Source organism: Talpa occidentalis, unplaced genomic scaffold (genome assembly GCF_014898055.3).
Source record: "Talpa occidentalis isolate TD23 unplaced genomic scaffold, MPIMG_talOcc4v2.1 talOcc4.8, whole genome shotgun sequence".
NCBI lineage: Eukaryota > Metazoa > Chordata > Mammalia > Eulipotyphla > Talpidae > Talpa > Talpa occidentalis.
Window position 1 is genome coordinate 24,584,032 of NW_023605194.1, and position 19,988 is coordinate 24,604,019.

The following is a 19,988-nucleotide window of genomic DNA, read 5'->3' on the forward strand; positions in this document are numbered from 1 at the left end:
GGGGGGACTGTAGTTCCAGGAAGAAAAATCTCCCAATATCAGCTCTGGAGGGTCCAGGAAATTGTTTCTGGGGGTGAGGCTGGAGGGGTGCCAGCTCTGCAGAGGCCAGGCTGGGAGAAGGGGCCAGCAACTACCATACTCTCAGTCCATTTGTGAAGTTGAACTGAGAGCGGGAAAGACCCACTGCCCCCCCCCCTTCCTGGAGCACTGCTCCTCTTTTTCCTGTCTTCCTTTTTTCAGCATTCCCATCCCCACCTCAACCCCCCCCCCCCAGATGGTCAACACACTTGTGGAATGCATTATGATAATAATAAGGCAACTGAAGTTTAGAGAGGTTGCTTGAAGTCCTTCAACTAGTACTAGGCAGGGGTCAAGGGCCTGAGGGATAGTCATGGTGTTTAAGGAAAACAAGGTTGCCTATGTTTGGGGGTTAGAGTTGTCAATCTGACACTCGGTATTTTCTGAATACATGCTGTGTGTCCAGCTCAGACTTAGCGTCCGAAAGGGGAAGGGAGAGCAAGAGGAGAGAAGATAAGATTCCCGACCCCCAGAAAGTCTAGCATTTATTTTATTTATTTATTTTTTTTTTCAAAGAGGGGGATTTTTTTTAAAAAGATTTATTTATTTATTTATTTATACAAGCACTGGGTACAGAGAGGGGAACAGAGCAGGCAGAAGGACCGAAGCACACTGCTGAGGGGAGCAGCGGGCGGCAGGAGAGGTCTGCGCGCCATGTGGGACCCTCCTCCGGTGGCCGGGGAGCAGCCGGGGATCGAACCGGCGCTGCGGAGGAAGTGGGCAGCTTCGCAACCCAGCGCTCAACCGCTGTGCCACCAGGGAGGCCCAAGTCTAGCATTTAGACTCCATCTTTTATATTGATTTTTATTTTGAAAACTTTACATGAATTATCATTAGAGGATATAATAAAAAAAAAATCACCCAAGCCCACCTTCCAACACAGTTTTTGTACTTTCTTCTAATTTTTAGCAATAGGAGAACATAGTTTTTTTTTTAACATAAACATTTCAAATCATTTTACAAATAATGTTTGGCTTACAAATAACTTTGTTCCACTCATTTTTTACATATTTTGAAAACACATTTTCTGCCTCACTGTCTTTGTGGTTATCATGTCCATGCTGCATACTATTCCCTCCTGGAACCATACCATATTTAGCCACTTTTCTGTTATTGGTTGACTCTAGTTTTCTGTCATTATAAATAATGTAGCTATAAATATCCTTGTACATATAGCTTTTTTTTTTTCTTATTTTAAATTATGTTCTTGGAATCAGTGCCCAGAAAGGGGACAACAGGGTCAAGCATTGACTGTTTTATAGCTCCCGCTATGCAGAACTAGACTACAAGAGAAAACATTTAACAACGAAGCAAATGAGGACTCACCACTCATCACAGAAGTACCAGTGCTCAAACTCTATAAAGAAGATTGTAAAGAATCAGCACTTCTGGGCATTTCTGTGGTCCTACACCTGGGGATGAATGACAGGCAGACTCACCCTGAGCACAGGAAGTTTTCTCCGCCCCCCCCCCCCAATGTATTTCTGCTACACATCTAAAGGCAGACTTAGAATTTGGTGACTCCCCAAAATTCTTCAGGAACTTAAAACACCGGCATGTTTTCTAGTCAGTATAATCAAATCTTAATCCAAAAGGGTGTGTTTTGGCTTCCATGAAGCAGGTGGCTCATTTCTGAATGTAACTCTATTCCTTTTTCTCAGATTTAAGAAAGAATATCAGGATGCTGGGAGTAAGAGGGATGGACAGATATCAAATCCACTTAGATTTCTAAAAACAAGCAAACCATTCCCAAATGAAGTCATTTGTGCTGTGATACAATCAGACAAGTAAGATGATTTTTTGCTGTGCAAAGCTGTGCACAGGGCTTCTGGGTAGGTAGGCCAGGATCACATGGAGACAGAACCCTATTTTTCATAAACACATTGAGCACATGCTCTGTGCCAAGCACTGTGCTGGGGCCCAGGTGCCAGAATGAATGGGTGTTAAGAAAACTATGAAGAACCTAGGTGAGTGGTCATAAGAATAGTCAGTGTATTACATACATTAAATACTGTGGGCCAGGCGCAATTCTAGGTCCTGGGATACAGCAGCGATCAACACAGATAAAACCCATACCCTCATAGAACTATTGCTTGGGGGTAACGGTAGGGGGCAAATAATAAGTAAAAAACAGAGTGTGGCAGATGATGAAAGAAAAGGCAGGGGGAGGTGACAGGATAGTCTAAAAAGGAGATTTTAAAACGGGGCATGCAGAGATGGCCTCATTGAGATGACATCTGAACAAAGAGAAAGCCATGGCTGCCTGGGAAAAGAGCATTCCAGACCAAGACTCTGACGCAAGCCCCTGAGGCTGGAGCAAGGAGACGGGTGAGTGAGGAGGGCGGTGGGCAGCAGGAGAGAGGTGAGAGAGGTGGGGCCAGTCTGTGGCTGGCCCTGTGTAATGGCAGGATGAGCACGGAGCAGTTTCTGTGATTCCCATGTAGATGGATAAAGGAGGAGTCCTAGGAGCCCTCGGTGGCTTTTCAGGCTTTTATTGAGTTTACCAGCTACACGGCAGGCAGGCCTCCCAGCCCCCAGCAAGTCTTCACTCTTTCTGGGCTCTCCAGCGTTCTCGTCCTTCTCTCGCTCTCTCTCACTAGTTCTCTTCTCTTCTGTTCCTCTGGTGTCCCCGTGACACCGCCTTTATAGCCCCGTCTCAGGCCAGGTTTACCCAGCTACGTAGGCCCACACCTCACTCCAGGTGCCCGCTATCAGGCATGCATTCAGGACCGCAGGGATCCATCATCAACGCTAATGGTGGGAGGGCAGAAAAGCCTGACAATTATTTACCCTACACCTTGTAAGCATTGCAAGGATCTCTGCTTTACTGTGGGAGAAGGGATGGAGTGAGGTGTGGCCTGGCCTGGGGTAGAGACTGCACTTAAGGATGAGCATGGCAGGGAGCCTAGTTGGGGGCTGGTGGCCTGGGAATCCAGGTTTTCCTATTCAGTCTAGTTCCTTTTCCTGGCATTTAGCCCTAGACCTGGCCCATACTTGAGGTTTGAACTGTTGGGAAGGTCAGAACCTAAGGCGAACTCCAACCTGGAGGTAAGGTTTCTAGGAAGGTTTTGAAGTTCAATTATAACATCTAGGATGGTCTCATTAACATCAGAAAAGCTCCCCCTGGGGTTTTCCTGCTCAGGGAGCCCCCACAGTGGGGGGGATTACACCACTGACAGCTGTGTGGCCTCGGGCAAATCTTCTAATCTCTGGCCTCTCAGTTACTTCATCTGTGAAATGAGGGTAAAGGCCCGGTGCACCCCTAAGCATCAAATGCTTTGAAACACCTTTGAAATACCACGATCATCTACAGAAAGCAAAAGTGAACATGGAGCTGACCTCAGAGGGCTGAGTTGGCACCCCACTTCTTTTTTTTAAAGATTTATTTATGCGTACAGGAGCTGGGGCACAGGATCCTCTCACTCTGTGGGGGTGAGAGGATCCACCTGAGACAGAGCGGGGAACAGAACAGGCAGACTGACTGAAATACACTGCTGAGGGGAGCAGCGGGCGAGGCAGGAGAGTCTGCTGCGCCATGTGGGTTGCTCCCTGGCCGGCTGGCGATGGAACTCGTGCTGCAGAGGCTGCGGATTCCTCCATAGTGCGGTGCTTAACCCCTTGCGCCACGAGGGAGGCCCCGGCACCCAACTTCTTAACTTTTAACCACCACCTCGTTGGGTCGGAACCGGCTTCTCCGCAGCTAGCGCCCTCGTTGGGCCGGGAGCAGGCGGCGGGCAGAGAATGGGACCCGGACGGGGGTGGGGTCCGGCCAGGAGCTGCAGAGAACCCGGCCCCCGGGCCTCACTCCACGGTCCCTCCCGCGGGACGCCCGGGACCCGCTGGGCGGGGAGCAGCTGCGGGCCGCGGGCGGGAGGACGGGCGTGGCTGCCTCGCCGTGACCTGGGCGGAGCCGCCCCCGCCCTCCGCCGCCCGCCCCAGCTCCGGGCCCCGCGCCGCGCGCTCTGTCTCTGGACGCGGCCCGAGTTGCCCAGTGCGCCGTCTGCCCGGCCGGTCCCCGCGAGTCGCCGCCCGCTGTCGCCGCGCCATGACCACCCAGCAGATCGTTCTCCAGGGCCCCGGGCCGTGGGGCTTCCGCCTCGTGGGGGGCAAGGACTTCGAGCAGCCGCTCTCCATTTCCCGGGTGAGCGCAGCCTGGGGCGCACGGGGAGCGGCGCGTCCCGGAGGGGGCGGGAGGGCTGGGGCCCCGCGGGCGCTGCCCGAGGCGGCGGTGTCGGGAGCGCGGGACGGAGCGGGGGGCGCGGGGCGGAGCGGGGAGCGCGGGACGGAGCGGGGAGCCCGGGCGCATCCAGGTGAGCGGCGCGCGGAGGTCCCGCCGGCCGCTTCTGCGCTTCCCAGGCGCGCGCTGCGGGGCCAGACGGCGGCCGGCCGGGGGGTCCCTTAACCAGCGCTCGAGGGTGGGGGAGACAGTTTTAGGTCACCCCGAGAGCGCTGCCCGGGGTGTGGGCGTACCTCGCCGGCGAGGGGTGAGCCCCTCCGCCCCCCCAGATCCCGCACGCTGGGCGATACCACTTCCCTGTTTTTCATAAGCCGAGGGTGCTGCAGAGCAGTTTGGAAGCTGCGGGAGAGACCTGGGGAAGGAGGTGAAGTGGGTCGGACGATACGGGGTGGGGGGAGACCTAGTGAGATTTACTTTAAAAACAACCGAAACAGCTAGTTTTTACTCCTTTCGACCTGATCCATGGCCAGTCCTCTCCTCCCTTGCGCCTGTTGGAATTAAGGTTGGCTGCTTGGAAACAAAGGCGATAGACACCCTGGGACAGTTCTGCCCTGTGGGTGGTGGCCGTGCTTGCGTTTCCCGCATTATCAACCCCTCGACCGTTTTCCTCTCCGGAATGCTGGGGTGCACTGGGGTTTCCATCTAGTGTGTGTGTGTCGGGAGAAGAGGTTTGTGCTTGAAAACTTCTTCCAAGAGCCTCATCTCTTTGGAAGGGTCGGGATTGAGTCGGAGACCACCAGACCCATCGCTCCTAAAAGAAGCGGAACCGGGAGGAAAACCCAGCCTGAGTGTTTGGAGAACCAGGGCAGTGAGCCTGGCCACAAGCATGCTTCATGACCTGCTGAGAGTGCTACCTTCACTGTCTGCACCTAGAAGGCAGCCAGTAAATCTTATTTGACTGGCTGAGAATAGGGAGCAAAAAGCACACCCTAAACTCCTCACCTCACGTTCCATTCTGGGCGCATCTGCTTGCTTCAGCTGACTCTAAACTTGCCCCTGCGCTTTCTGAACATCCTTTTTTTCTTGGGGAGGGTGGAGAGGGCGCAGGAAGATCCCTATGGGCCATTTTGATTTTAAGTTCCTGTTTCCAGCGGTTGAAGAAGTGTGGTGGGAGGTGCAGGAGGAAAAAGAATTGGGGGGCCCCTCTTGGCTTCGCTGCCGGCTGCAGTCCCAACGACCTTGCCTTCCAGCTGGGCCTAGTGGAGTTGTAGGAGATTCTCTGACAATCTCATCCCCACAAAGGGCAGGTGCATATTTTAGGTCTTCATTTCCTCTTCCACCTGCCATCCTCAGGGCCCTTCTGTTTATCCTTGTAGGCAGACACAGTTTCCCCAGCCCCCATGGAATTCCTCAAGCATAGAAACTGTGCCTTCCCCTCATCTGGGCCCCTGCCCCCAAACCTGGCACAGAGCTGAACCTGGCTGTGCCCAGTAAATCTTTGCAGGCTTATTAATAAATGCTTGCCCAGGAAGGCACATTTAGACTCGCTTACCTCATAGTCCATTTATCCCTGCTCTTTGTGTCTATAATTAACCTCTCCACTCCACTGCTGAATTTATATATGATGTGAAACTTTTTTTTTTTTTAAAAGAGGACATATTGGCACTCTGTTAATAGGGTGGTTACCACCTGTCATTTTAGCAGCTTTTGAAAGTCGTCTTTTTTTTTAAGATTTAATTTTATTTATGCATACAAGAAGTGGGGTTTAGGTCAAGGGTGCAGAGGGTGAGAGGATTCACCGGAGACAGAGTGGGGATCAGAACAGGTAGATCTACTGAAATACACTGCTGAGGGGAGCAGGAGGCAAGACAGGAGAGGTCTGCTGCGCCATGTGGATTACCTCCCTGGCCAGGGTTTGAACTCATGCAGCAGTGGCTGGTGATAGCTTGATAATGCTGAGACTTAACCCCTGTACCACTGGGGAGGCCCAGCTTAGAAGTCTTAATGCAAGTGGCACCATGCAGAAATGATGGTTGGGATGGAAGATATAATACTGTAAATTCACTAGTCTGTATCTTCATATAGTCATTCCTTCACTCATTCATTCATTTACTCATCCATTAGCATATGTTTAATGAACATACCAAATTCCAGAAAGTGTGCAAAGCCTTCGGGTCCCTGAAAGGAGAGGACATAACTCCATTCTCAAGGTATCATGGTCTAGAGAAGCCAGTCTTGATAATGCCCTGGTTAGGTGCCTAATTGAAAATTGAAAGTGAGTCAGAGGAGGTGACCCTCTCATGTTGACAGTCATGTGTTTCATATTATTACCATGTTAAAAAATGTGGGTCTCGGCCTCCCTGGTGGTGCAGCGGTTGAGCGCTGGGTTGCGAAGCTGCCCACAGCCTCTGCAGCGCAGGTTCGATCCCTGGCTGCTCCCCGGCCACCGGAGGAGGGTCCCACATGGCGCGCAGACCTCTCCTGCCGCCCGCTGCTCCCCTCAGCAGTGTACTTCGGTCCTTCTGCCTGCTCTGCTCCCCGCTCTGTCTCTGGTGAATTCTCTCACCCTCCTGCGCTTCTAACTGTACCCAGTGCTTGTATAAATAAATAAATAAATAAATCTTAAAAAAAAAAAAAAAAAGTTGGTCTCCTGGAAATGAGAAAGTTGTCATCAAGTGGCCCTTAAGTGGCCTTCTGAGATCTGGTACTGGTTTGGTTTTTGCTTTCTTGAGCTGGTGCTGAGGTGAGCCTTCTGTTCTCTGAGGTTGCTTTCTTTGTCTCTGCCGTGGAGATCAGCCAATGCCAGGAGTTAAGGTATGTGTGTGTGCTCTGTAAACAGTGGTAATGGTGAGGAGGTGTGAGCACAGCTTCTGTTGTAGGTGTGCTACGTTTATCATCCTGAGCATATACGGTTTTCTAATATGGTTTTGCCTGTGTAGACTCTGAGTCTCCACACCAAGGCAAACCATAAAATTAGACTGGGAGAGGACGGCCTTTTGTTTAAATAACTATGTTTGCTTTCTCTTGCATGAATTTTTCTGGTATTGGCTCCAGTCTTTTGTTAAATTGCTAAAGCTTCTGAATGTAACGTTGTAATCTTGTGTACTTGAAATTATTTCCTTTTCTTTTTTAACTTATTTTTATTGTGAAATAAAATGTCATAAAGTAGAAGTGAATAGCAAATGATTATAGAGCAAATGCTCCATATTTCTTGACCACCCCAGAAATTTGCTACACGTAATCCTATCCTGACTTAAAGTAATCACCTCCTCATTTGTTTGTGTTTTTTTTTTCTCTAGTTTTACCACCTAAATATGCATCCTCCACACCATGTCTCAATATTGCCTGTTTTGAACAGAATCATGCTGAACACATTTGTGTGTGCATGTGTGAGTGCACATAGTTGCTTTTGCTCCTAAATGTTTTCATATATGTTAGTGATAAACTTAAAATTTCAATCCGGATTGTCAACTTTAAATGGACATAAACTGACTTTTTCCATCTTGAATTCTGATAATTTTGAATTCTGATGATTTACTATCTTGTAAAAGATATTTTGAATTCTGGTGATTCAGCCATACATCTGCTGCTGTCCTGAGATTTTTTTTTTTCTGTCAGTTCCTGCTGGAAATCTACAGTTGTCTATCTCCTTGAGTTCCCCCATGTCAATTTCTTATATATTTATTTTTAGTGGCTTTCAAGGGAAACCCTCAGAGAATGAAGCACACCCAAAATTGCTGCTCAGTTTATGTTGACTGTTTTTCTCTCCCAGCAACTGACAAAAGACAGGAAGGGGTGGGGCCAGAGATAAGATGCTCTTGGTGGGCGGAGCTGCTTTTTGCCCTTTGACTCCCCCTCTCTCCAAGACCAAGACCCACCTAGTTTTATGGTATTTGTGTCCTTTGTCCTAATGGGAGCTTAGTTATGGATACTCCATGCCCAGAGGATTTTTTCTGATTTTGTAAGAGAATTATTTCCAGACTCATCATATCCTAAAGGTCAAAAGAGCAGGACTTGTGGGTCCGTTATGAAAAGCAAGAAAAGCACATGAAGGCTGATTATGCATTAATGGCTGTTGCTTTGCCCTCCCCTGCTCAGTGAAATCATGCACCTGGGAAATATTTAGCTCCAGCTGGTCATAGCTGATACAAGAAAAGAGGGGGAAGAGAATGAATTAAAGGGATTCATGAGTGAGTGCTTGAGTCTGCGAAGATACTCTTCACCCCAACCTCCTGGATGCCAGCCTTGTTGGTTGATCTTTGAGGAAGAAGCAGGCAGAAGGGTTTTTAGGCCTGGCAGATGGCTAAGAGGAGGCTGTCACCTAACCCTTGAGATCACACTCTCCCAGGCTAACAGGAGAGGTCTGTTGGGCTATGTGGGTAGCTCCCTGGCCGTGGATCGAACTCATGCTGCAGTGTGTGCAGATAGCTTCATAGGTTGCGTCTTAACCCCTTGCACCACCAGGGAGGCCCAGAAAATTAATTTTTAAAGGATGATTTCATTTTCAATCTCTCAGAAGAAAGCCTGGGACACTGGCAGAACTCTGCATGGTGGTGTCTGCTCAGGTATCTACCTCAGCGACTCAAGCTGAGCTCCAGTCCTGAGCTCAGACTTGGCAACTCTGGGCCAGTCACATGCCTTCTCTGGGGTTCAGTTCTCTGATGAGTTAAAAATAAATAAGCAAACCTAGTGGGTAGGAGAACTCTCTTTTTTTAATTATTAAAAAGTATCCCACTTCTCATATGGCATTAGTTATACCATCAATCATTGGTTGATTCAATCTGATTGAGTATTCCCAATATGACTGAGAAAACAAATACGGTAATGTTTTCACATATTTGTGTTTTATAAATATCTGTGTCCAAATGAGTCATGTTAATCATAAGAGCCTATGTTTATACTTGAAAGATTTGTGTGAGAAATACTCTACCTGTGTTAATGAGTATAATTAAAATGTATGTGTGATTTTTTTTTTAATATGCCAGGCATTGTTCTAAGTGCATCATGTATTCTCAGTAGCCTTCACAAGTATCTTGTGAGGTAGATACTCCTAAGATACCCATTTTACAGATGAGGAAACCGAGGCATGGAAATGTTAAGCATTTTGTTCATGTCATAGAGTAGTGAGTGGTAGAGCTAGACTTTGGCTTAATATTGGCCTTAAAGCCCATAGCCCTAATCTCTATGCCACACTATGTTACTAGCAGCTAATATTTTTTGAATGTCTGCTTTGTGCTAGGTATGCACTCTTATCTCCCGAACTCCCTATAAACCCATGCCATAGCACACAGGATACGTAGCTGGTAAGCTGCAGAGCTGGGATTTGAAATCAGGCAGACTAACTCCCAGCCAGCATTAACTGCTATATTCTGCCTCCTGATAAGTCTTCGCTGGTAATGTTATTTCCTAACACACAGCTCCAAGAAGTACTAATGGCAGTGCAAGCATAATGGGAGGGAGGGGAGTACCCCCCCGGGCTCCTCATGCCAGAGCCTCTGGAGCCGATGAGAGTTTGCCGGGTGGCCTTGCCGCTGCGTTTGCCTCGGCCTGAGTGCTCCTGGAGCTCAGAGCATCTCAGAGAGCAGCACCGTTTATCCTAAAAGTCAGAAGCCATGGCCCCATCTGGGAGAATTGACAGCACAGCTGTGGGATTCCAAGCTCACGTGGACAGTGAGGAGCTGAGGAATTGAAGGTTTGGCCAGAGAGAAAAGCCTGCCTAGGTAGAGAGGAGGAGGATTTGGAAGCAGTTTTTGTGGCAAATGAAGATGGCCTGGTAATGGATACCTTGCCCAGCCAATGCTGGATCAGAAAGTGGCAGCCAAGCCAAGGCCAAAAGGAAATGTACCCATGCAAGCGTGGGCCAAAAAGGTCACTTCTGCATGGCACTCAACCTCCTGCATGATTGAGGGTATTATTAGCCTCATCATGGGTGAGCTGGAATGCTCATTTGTAGCTGAGGCCTGTGGTGTACTCCACATATAGAGTACCTTGCATTCTTGGTAAATGCCATAAACATTAATGATTTCTTTTTTTTTAAGATTTATTCTTATTTATTAATGCATATGATAACTGGGTGTAGGCCAGAGGTGTGGGTGGTGAGAGGATTCACCAGCGACAGAGTGGGGAGCAGAACAGGAGGATTGACTGAAATACACTGCTCAGGGTAGCAGTGGGTGAGATAGGAGAGGTCTGCTGTGTCATGTGGGTCAGCTTCCTGGCCGGGGACAGAACTTGTGCTTCAGTGGCTGGCGATTACTTCATAGTGCTGAGACTTTAACCCCTGTACCACCAGGGAGGCCCTAAAAATGATTTCTGAAAAAACACTGGTCTTGTCGGAGCCCAGTTTCTTGACTAATGACTCAGGACCTAATTTTTATAGATATGACTTTTTAAAAAAATATTTATTTATTTATACAAGCACTGGGTACAGTCAGAAGCGCGGGAGGGTGAGAGAATTCACCAGAGCCAGAGCGGGGAGCAGAGCAGGCAGAAGGACCGAAGTACACTGCTGAGGGGAGCAGCGGGTGGCAGGATAGGTCTGCACGCCATGCAGGACCCTCCTCCGGTGGCCGGGGAGCAGCCGGGGATCGAACCGGCGCTGCAGAGGCTGCGGGCAGCTTCGCAACCCAGCGCTCAACAGCTGTGCCACTGGGGCGGCCCTATAGATAGGACTTTTTATCACATCAGATAAGACAATTAAACTTAAGCATGACCTGTGTGAGAAAAAGATGTTAAAAATGTATATAGTTAGATTAAATTTTAGGTGATTAAGTAATGATTTACATTCATTTCTTTTTTAAAAATTATAAAAAATACTGATGCTCCTAAAGCTAAACATATCCAGACCTTAAGACCCTACCATCTTCTTGGTTAAATACTCAACAAAAATGTGTCCACATAGCATCAAAAGCTATGTTAAGAATTTTTCAAAGCAGCATTATTCTTGATAGCCCAAGACTTGAAACAATTCAAATGTCTAACAACAGTAAAATGGATAAATGGTGCGTTAGTTCCATGATCTAAAACACCGCTGCAGAGTGGGGAATCACAACTCTTCACAATATTTAGATGAGATACACTCAGAATTGAGAAAAAGAAGCCAGACATGAAAGGGTAAATACTATATAATCCAGTTATAATAAATTAATCAGGCAAAATTAATCTATAGTGTTGGAAGTTAGGATCTTGACAGCAAAGAAATCAGTGACAGGAAAGAAGCAGGTAGGGGCTGTGGAAGTCCAGGTAATGTTCTTTCTTTACCTGGTGCTGGTTCCCTAGGTGCGTCTTTGTGAGAATCCACCTAGCTGCATAGATATGATATGTACTTTTCTGTCTGCATGTTATACTTCAGTAAAATGTTGATATAAACCCCTGGTGTTGTCATTAAAGATCAAATCACATAAAATATGAAAAGCGTAAGGTAATAAGCTTCCCCACGTTCCTCCCCAATGTTACTTCCCAGAGGCAAACCCTGTTAACAAGTTTGCTGCAAAACTTTCCAGACTATTTTCCATTCATTTATTTATTTTTAAAGATTTATTTATTTATGCATACAAGAACTGGGGTATAGGCCAGAGGTGCGGGGGGTGAGAGGATTCACCAGAGACAGAGTGGGGAGCAGAACAGGCAGACTGACTGAAATACACTGCTGAGGAGAGCAGCGGGCACGACAGGAGAGGTCTGCTGTGTCATGTGAGGATCAAACTCATGCCACAGAGGCTGTGGATAGCTTCAAAGTGCTATGCTTAACCCCTTGCGCCACCAGGGAGGCCCCCATTATTGGAACTATTTAAAAGCAAGGGCTTGCTGGAAACTTTAGAGACTCAATGACCTTTTTTTTTTTTTTTTTAAGATTTATTTATGCATACAAGAACTGGGGTGGGTACAGGCCAGAGGTATAGGGAGTGAGAGGAGTCACCAGAGACAGGGTAGGGAATGGAACAGGCGGATTTACTGAAATACACTGCTGAGGGGAGCAGTGGGCGAGATAGGAGGGGTCTGCTGTGTCATGTGTGTATCTCCTTGGCCGGGGATCGAACTTGTGCTGCAGTGGCTGTAGATTGCTTCATAGGTTGTATTTCAACCCCTTGCGTCACCAAGGAGGCCGAGACTCAATGACTTCTTAATAAATTAGTCTATACTGTTTTGCTACCTGCTTTACAATTATATTCCTACCTAAGAAAAAGTGGTTTCGGACTAAGAGAGCACGGGGTCTCTTTAAACTGCCACCCTGAGTGTTAATAGCTTCCTGTTACACCACGCATGAAGCAGGAGGTAAAGCCGGATGAAGGCACAACTTGTCTACAAGTACCTTTACCTTGTTTTATTGCCTTATTTCCTTAGAAAATGGTTACAGAGTAACCAAGAACATTTGAAATATCTTTGGGGTTTTCAGGTCAACATGCATAATCTCATACAGCTTCTGTGGCTGTAATGTGTCTTAGAAGGCTGTGCCACAGCCTGGACCACAACAAACTGAGTTGAAAGTTTGAGTTTCAAATTTGACATCTAAAAGGCACCCTGCAAGGCTGGGTCCTGCCTTGTTGCCCAGCTGAGCATCTTTTAAATTTATTCTTATGTTGACACTGCTATTAGGTTAAAGTAAAGGCATGTGGCACTGAGGTTGAACTTGAATTCCAAATGTCTTTTGCAGCCTTGCTCTATATAATGCTGAATTATAACTGTTATTATTTATGCTCTATCACCTGCTTGTGAAAAAAATTTCAGGTGCTTACCCAAAACAGATATTTACAATATTTAGAACATAAGAACACACAGGAAAAGATATATATATATATAGAGAGAGAGAGTTTATTTTTTATTTCTGCACATGCAAGAACGGGGGTATAGGCCAGAGGTGTCGGTGTGGGGGGCGGGGGTGAGAGGATTCACCACAGACAGAATGGGGAGTAAAACAGCAGATCTACTGAAATACACTGCTGAGGGGAGCAGTGGGTGAGACAGGAGAGTCTGCTGCGCATGTGAGTGTGTCCCAGGCCAGGGAGTGAGGTCTTGGTAATAATAGTGCTGAGACTTAAACCCCAGGCCAGCAGGGAGGCCCCACAGACAGAATAAGATTTAACTAAAAGAACACAGGAGGAGAGATGCCAGGACCTTAAAGCAGGTGGTTTCTGTAATAGACTACTTTTAGTTCTGAGATTTCTGGCTGCGACAAGGAATAACCGTGTTGAGTTAGTTCTACAATACTCCATTTGGATAGCATCTTCAAGGATGTGGACTAAGAATATTGGGGCTCTATTTTTTTTAACACTATTCTGGTAAGAGAAGGAAATTTATTTTTTTAATGACATACCATTATTTTACACCCTTGTTGTTTTTTCACAATGTGGATTTTCTTCCCTCAGGTGTGATTGCCATAGTTTTCCCACCACCACAGCACCCACAGTCCCCCACCTTCTCAATCTCCCACCACCTTCCCATCCCCTCCTTGATGTTTCAGTCTCTGGTCAGCTTTCAAGGGTCTGTTTTAAAGGTTATCCTTGTCTGATCCTTTGTTTGGTTTCTCTTTATTCCACATATAAGTTAAACCATCCGGTATTTACCTTTCTTCGCCTGGCTCACATCACTTAGGATAATCCCTTCCAGTTCCATCCATGATGCTGCAAATGGCATGAGTTTATCTAGGAATACTATTTTTTTTCCTGTTTTTTATTTCATTTTTTTTCCAGGAGCACCTTTTTAAAAATTTATTATTTATTTCTTATTATTAGTTTTTTTTTTTTTTTTTTTTTAATTTGGGTACAGTCAGAAGTGTAGGAGGGTGAGAGAATTCACCAGAGCCAGAGCGGGGAGCAGAACAAGCAGACTGACAAAACACACTGCTGAGGGGAGCAGCGGACATGGCAGGAGAGGTCTACGCGCCATGTGGGACCCTCGCCTCACGACCGGGGATCGAACCAGCGCTGCAGAGGCTGCAGGCAGCTTCGCAGCCCGGCGCTCAACCGCTGCGCCACCAGGGGAGGCCCTATTATTATTAGTTTTTTAATAATAACCCCTTCCACCACCAGGGAGGCCCTTAAATTTTATATATTTTTTACAACAGGAATTTAGAAAACCTAAATAAGGGACCAGGAAAAAGACTAATTATAATAAAGTAAAAATCAAAATCAACAAGCAACTATAAACAAGAGACACACTATGGGGGTGGGAAGGAGGGAGTGGGAGCAAAACAAGGGGGGTGGGAATTGTATGGGGACTATAACCAAGATGAAAATGCATACATTGTGTGAAAATGAAAAATGATGTAAAAAATACAGGAATACTATTCTAATGGACTTTTCTTTCCAGGGCTTTCTGTGTACTTTAATAGGAGCATAAGTCCTTGAAGTTGTTTCCAGAGTTACTAAAAATGTAGGGTCTAAGTATTTTTCCTTTACGTAATGCCAACTTTATTCAGGGGAAGAGCTTTGGGGGATAGGATAGTGAACATACTCTGGATGTTTCCAAACCTGAATTTTCTGGAAATTTTAACAAATATATAGACCCCTGGGTCCCATGTGGAGATCTATTTATACTTTTAAAAAACCTCCAGGGAATCTGATGACCAACTGGTTTGAGAACAGTTGCCTCATCCTTACAAATATGAGCAGTTCCCTCTGAGTTACTGGTGAGCTGGTTCAATTTCTGCCCTGAAGTTTAGATGCCAATTCCAAGGTGCAAGGTTAACAATGTTCAGTGAACATTCAGGAAATTACTGTGTTCTTGTCCATGGGTAAAAGTTGGAGAAACTTTCGAGACAGTTTTTCTTTTTTTTTTTTTAAAGTTTTCAGTTTTTTTTTTTTTTTTAAAAGATTTATTTATTTATTTATACAAGCACTGGGTACAGTCGGAAGCGCAGGAGGGTGAGAGAATTCACCAGAGCGGGGAGCAGAGCAGGCAGAAGGACCGAAGTACACTGCTGAGGGGAGCAGCGGGTGGCAGGAGAGGTCTGCGGGCCATGTGGGACCCTCCTCTGGTGGCCGGGGAGCAGCCGGGGATCGAACCAGCGCTGCAGAGGCTGCGGGCAGCTTTGCAACCCAGCGCTCAACCGCTGCGCCACCGGGGAGGCCCCGACAGTTTTTCCCTTAGTAAAAAAGAAAAAAAAAAAAATCTGCATCTTTTTATGCTACTAAGTATTTTGTCAAAACCCCCATCTCCATCAAAGACAACATAATTTATCATCCAGACTGGAACACTGTTGAGAGTAAAATGGGTGTTTTTGATAATTAACCTGGGAACATAAGTGTCCTGGGCAAATAATCCTAGTCATAAAATTTTTCTACATATAATTTTGTTCTATATAACTTTTACAATAAAACAGTGGTCACAAATGCATTTGCATGAAAGGGTCAGGAGGCAACATAAATTTGACTTGAGGGTGAGGTAGTAGTAAAATTAGTAGCTTCAAGAATGGTAACTGACAACTGGTACTAGGTTTCTGTGTTGGAGCAATAGGTTGTGGTGGGGACTATGGCTAAATGGAGGGCATATTCCTCATGTAGAGATGATAGAGGCTCATTAGTTGGTGCTAATTGTTGTCCTAAGGGAATATAGTTCCACAGTTGCCAGATTTCTGCTTTTTCACAAACTGAGATCTAGGGGGTATGTGTGAAATTTACCATCATGTAAATATTGACAAATAATTCAAATATTTAAAAAAAGCCAGGGTTGTGGGTTGAATTTATTTCTTAGGTCTCTAGCTTTCAAGCGTGATCCTAGAAAGTTAAAGGAACCCCATTTGACTGTCAATAAAACGTGATTTTAAGTGGAACCACATCCTAAAAGGTAAATGGGTATACCAGTCTCACAATGGTTGGCCTAGAGACTGATAAGGGGACCCCTTTAAATGGGTCTACTTCCTTGAACTGCCTTTAAAGGAGGTGGCTGTCAAATATAGTCTCCTTAACTTTAGTACAACTAAGTTTTAGTGGTTGTTTCTTGGTAAATGGTTGTTTCTTTTAGTGGTTGTTTCTTGGTAGTAAGCTGACTCATTTGAGTCAGCTGCTACATTTAAATGTTTTTGTTGTTCCCCATTGGTTTTCAGCTAAAATCTTTACAATAAGAAAATAACAGGACTCCTAGGGCCTGGGCTGTGTTTACTATCCAGTCCCATCCCCTTCTGCCTGCTTTACTTGTGTTTCTGCATGCTTGTCTATATGCTCTTCCTATAATTTGGTTTGCTCTTTCTCATCTTCTGAGGTGCCTTTGCAGTTTTAAGCAACACCACCTCCTCCAGGGATTCTTCCCTGATTCCACTTTTATTTTTTAATATTTATTTATGTAAATAAGAGCTGAGGTATAGGCCAGAGGTGTTGGGAGTGAGAGGATTCACCAGAGACGAAGTAGGGCGAAGAACAGTCAGATTGACTGAAATACACTGCTGAGGGGAGCAGCGGGCAAGACAAGAGAGGTCTGCTGCGCCATGTGGGTAGCTCCCTGGCTGGGGCTCGAACTCATGCCGTGGTGGCTGATGATAGCTTGATAGCACTGAGACTTTAACCCCTGCTCTACCAGGGAGGCCCAGAAACCACATCTTAATCCACAAGTAGCAGTCACTCTCAGCATAGTTGAGGAAAACTGAGGAGAGCATGTGAGCAAGAAGGAGGAAACAGAAGAGGGATAAAATAGAACCATGCCACTATCACAAAGGAGGAAGCTTATCTTTTCATTTGTCATGGCCCGTGAGTAGCCTTCCAGTTCTGCATTCTAGCAACCTTTAGTTTTTTAGAGGTAAGTTGGAGAAAGCAGGAGAGCTACATCATAGTCCTGTTCTGTATCACTTCAAAGTGAAATTTTCTTCAAAAACTTCTCATGGGCTCAGGAGCCTGGCAGCAATGCTCAGGCTTTAAAAGATGCGGTAGGAACTTGCAGTATTGGGTGGCTGTTGAGGCTAACCCCTGAACTGAGCGTCTTTGGGGCATGCAGGGGGCCAGGAGGGAGATGAGTACTGTGCCTCTTGTGCAGCAAGAGTTCTGTGGTTTGGAGTATGGTCTCTGGGGAAGAAAGCTGAACGATTTTTGAGGACATCCATTCAACTTGTGGGCCTGTTTCTTTGGAGGGGAGTACAGGATTTCTTTTTTTTAGAAATTAAAGCTGACTCCATTATGAGCTGCTTTTGATGGACATGTGATTGTCTGGAGGAAATTAAAATAGGCTGTGTGGTTTACTGGGTTACAGAGCCCCATGGCCTGCCACTCACCAACTGTGCCATCTCAGGCAAACGCCTTCACCCCAGTTCCTCTATTGCCTCATCTGTAATGATGCAAATAACATTGCCTACCTGATAGTGCTGCATGAGGACTGTAAGCTAACCCTTGCAAATACTTAAACTGTGTTTGGCACCTAAAAGCACCCACTAACTGATGGCTGTGGTCATGATCACACTTCTGATGAACAGTTAGTGTGGCGCGAGGGTTGGAGTCCACCATTTAAAGTGTGAGCTAACCAATGTTAGAATCACAAGTCTTGTGTAGAAGGCCACAGCGATGAGCCGCCTTAATTCTGGACTTCTCTTTTTTTCATTTTTAAAAAATTTTTTACATTATTGTCCATTTTTATTTTTATTTTTTAAAGATTTATTTATACAAGTGCTGGGGTACAGGCCAGATGCGCAGGAGGGTGAGAGGATTCACCAGAGCTAGAGCAGGGAACAGAACAGGCAGACTGCCAAAACACACTGCCGAGGGGAGCAGTGGGCGAGACAGGCGCGATCTGCCGTGCCATGTGGGATTCTCACTGGTCGCCGGGATCGAACCCGCACTGCAGAGGCCGCGGACAGCTTCACAGTGCGGCACTCAACCGCCTGCACCACCAGGGAGGCCCAGTAGTCATTGTTCATTTTTAAATAATATTTGTTTCCCCCCATCCCCTCAGCTGGTAGTCCCCATAGTTTCCTTCACCAGTGCACCTGTGCACCATCACCTCCGTCCCCTGTGCTCCTCCCTCCCTCCCTCTGATCCTTCTCCCTCCTCCTCCCCTGCAGGACGTCTCTAATTTATAATTATCTGGTTTTGCTTTGTTGTGTTTTGTACTGTTATTATTTTTTTTACACGATGTCTTATTTGGTTCCCCTATATTCCTGCTATAAGTGAAACCATCCGATATTTTTCTTTTTCCTTCTGGCTTATTTCGCTGAGCATAATTCCTTCTAGCTCCATCCACGTTGCTACAAATGGCATGAGTTTATCTTTTTTGATTGCTGAATAATATTCCATTGTGTATATATGCCACATCTTCTTGATCTAGTCATCCATTTTTGGGGCCTTTGGGTTGTTTCCAGGTTTTACCTATTTTAAATAGTGCTGGATTTCTCTTTGGCTCTGACAGTTGGCTTTGAAATCTCTGCTTGTTGCATCGTGGTAAAGCCAAGAGGGTTTGGAATTTGGAATTTGGAATGAGGAGACCTGGTTTCAAATTTAGGCTTAAACCTGTAGCTGTGTGAACTTGAATCAGCTACAGCTCTAAGTCTCATTTTCCTCATCTACAAAATTGTCGTATATGTGGTGGGGATTATCATCACTGTTCTCTCACATAGAGTGTATGTGAATGGACTTTGTAAAAGGCAAATCTGATCATTTATTTGAATCCTTTTTTTCCCCAGAAGGTGATAGTTCCTAAAAGAACATGAACATAATCTGTTTGTGTGCTTCGGTCTGAGCTCCCTCAGATGATGTTGTCTTGTAACTTTCTGAGATTTCCTTTGGCTTCCCAGTTGTTTACCTTAAAAACAATCAGACTGAAAGATAGGATGCCAGGCCTCCATTACTCAGGCTCTGAGCTCTTAAGACTGGTTCTAGCTTGTCTGGGACCTGTCGGGATATGCTGAGCAGAAATGCCTCTCCCACAAGGCTGTTTGAACCAAATGCTAGAAATTCCTGAGTTCTTAGCAGCTGAGTACATGAAATTAGGAAGATAACTGCTATTTTCATCTTTTTAAACTTTCCACCCTGCTCTCCATGTCATCATTTTAGTTTTATGAGTGGTCACATTCCAGAGTAATCATGTTGAGGGAAATGCTTGTTTGATTCCTTTTATAATTGTCAGTTTTTACAGGATTAAAAAAAAGCCACATGATCACGTTCAGCATCACTAAGTATTCTAGATGCAGTCATTCATTGGACACATTTGTTGAGCACCTACTATATGCCAGTCACTGTGGTAGGCGCTAGGGACAATGCGCAAAAGGCAGACAAAATCCTACCCTTATATGCCTTGCCAATTAGATGACCCTTGGGCATTAAATAAACCCACAAAACAGAGCTACACCCCTAAGATGACAGCTGCTGTGAAGAACAGAGTGTGTTGAAAGAATGACAGGGGATCTGACTTGGGTTGGAAATAGGGAAGCCTTTTCTGAGAAAGGTCATTTAGCGGACACCTGAAGGCTGGGAAGTTTCTCAGGCAGAGGTTCCAGCAGGTGTGAAAGTCCTGAGGTCAGTGCAGTGAGTCGCATAATGAGGGCAGAGATAGGGGTATGGTCCTTAGAAACTTTATTGCTGATTTGGATTTGATCCTTTTTTTTTTTAAAGATTTATTTATTTATGCATACAAGAGCTGGGGTATAGGTCAGAGATACAGGAGGTGAGAGGATTCACCAGAGACAGAGTGGGGAACAGAACAGGCAGACTGACTGAAATACACTGCTGAGGGGAGCAGCGGGCGAGGCAAGAGAGGTCTGCTGCACCATATGGGCTGTCCCTGGCCAGCCAGGGACCGACCTCGTGCTGCAGAGGTT

The 19,988-nt window shown here is 46.1% G+C and overlaps 1 protein-coding gene across 1 annotated transcript in view; it reads left to right on the forward strand.

The window, feature by feature from the left end:
* The first annotated feature begins 4,076 nt into the window (after positions 1 to 4,076).
* PDLIM1 (PDZ and LIM domain 1) overlaps positions 4,077 to 19,988 on the forward strand; it is a 45,573-nt gene continuing 29,661 nt past the window's right edge. The window contains exon 1 of the mRNA XM_037496294.2: positions 4,077 to 4,219. Within this exon, the coding sequence (XP_037352191.1) occupies positions 4,124 to 4,219 (96 nt within the window). The 5' untranslated portion in view covers positions 4,077 to 4,123. The remainder of the gene's footprint in view (positions 4,220 to 19,988) is intronic.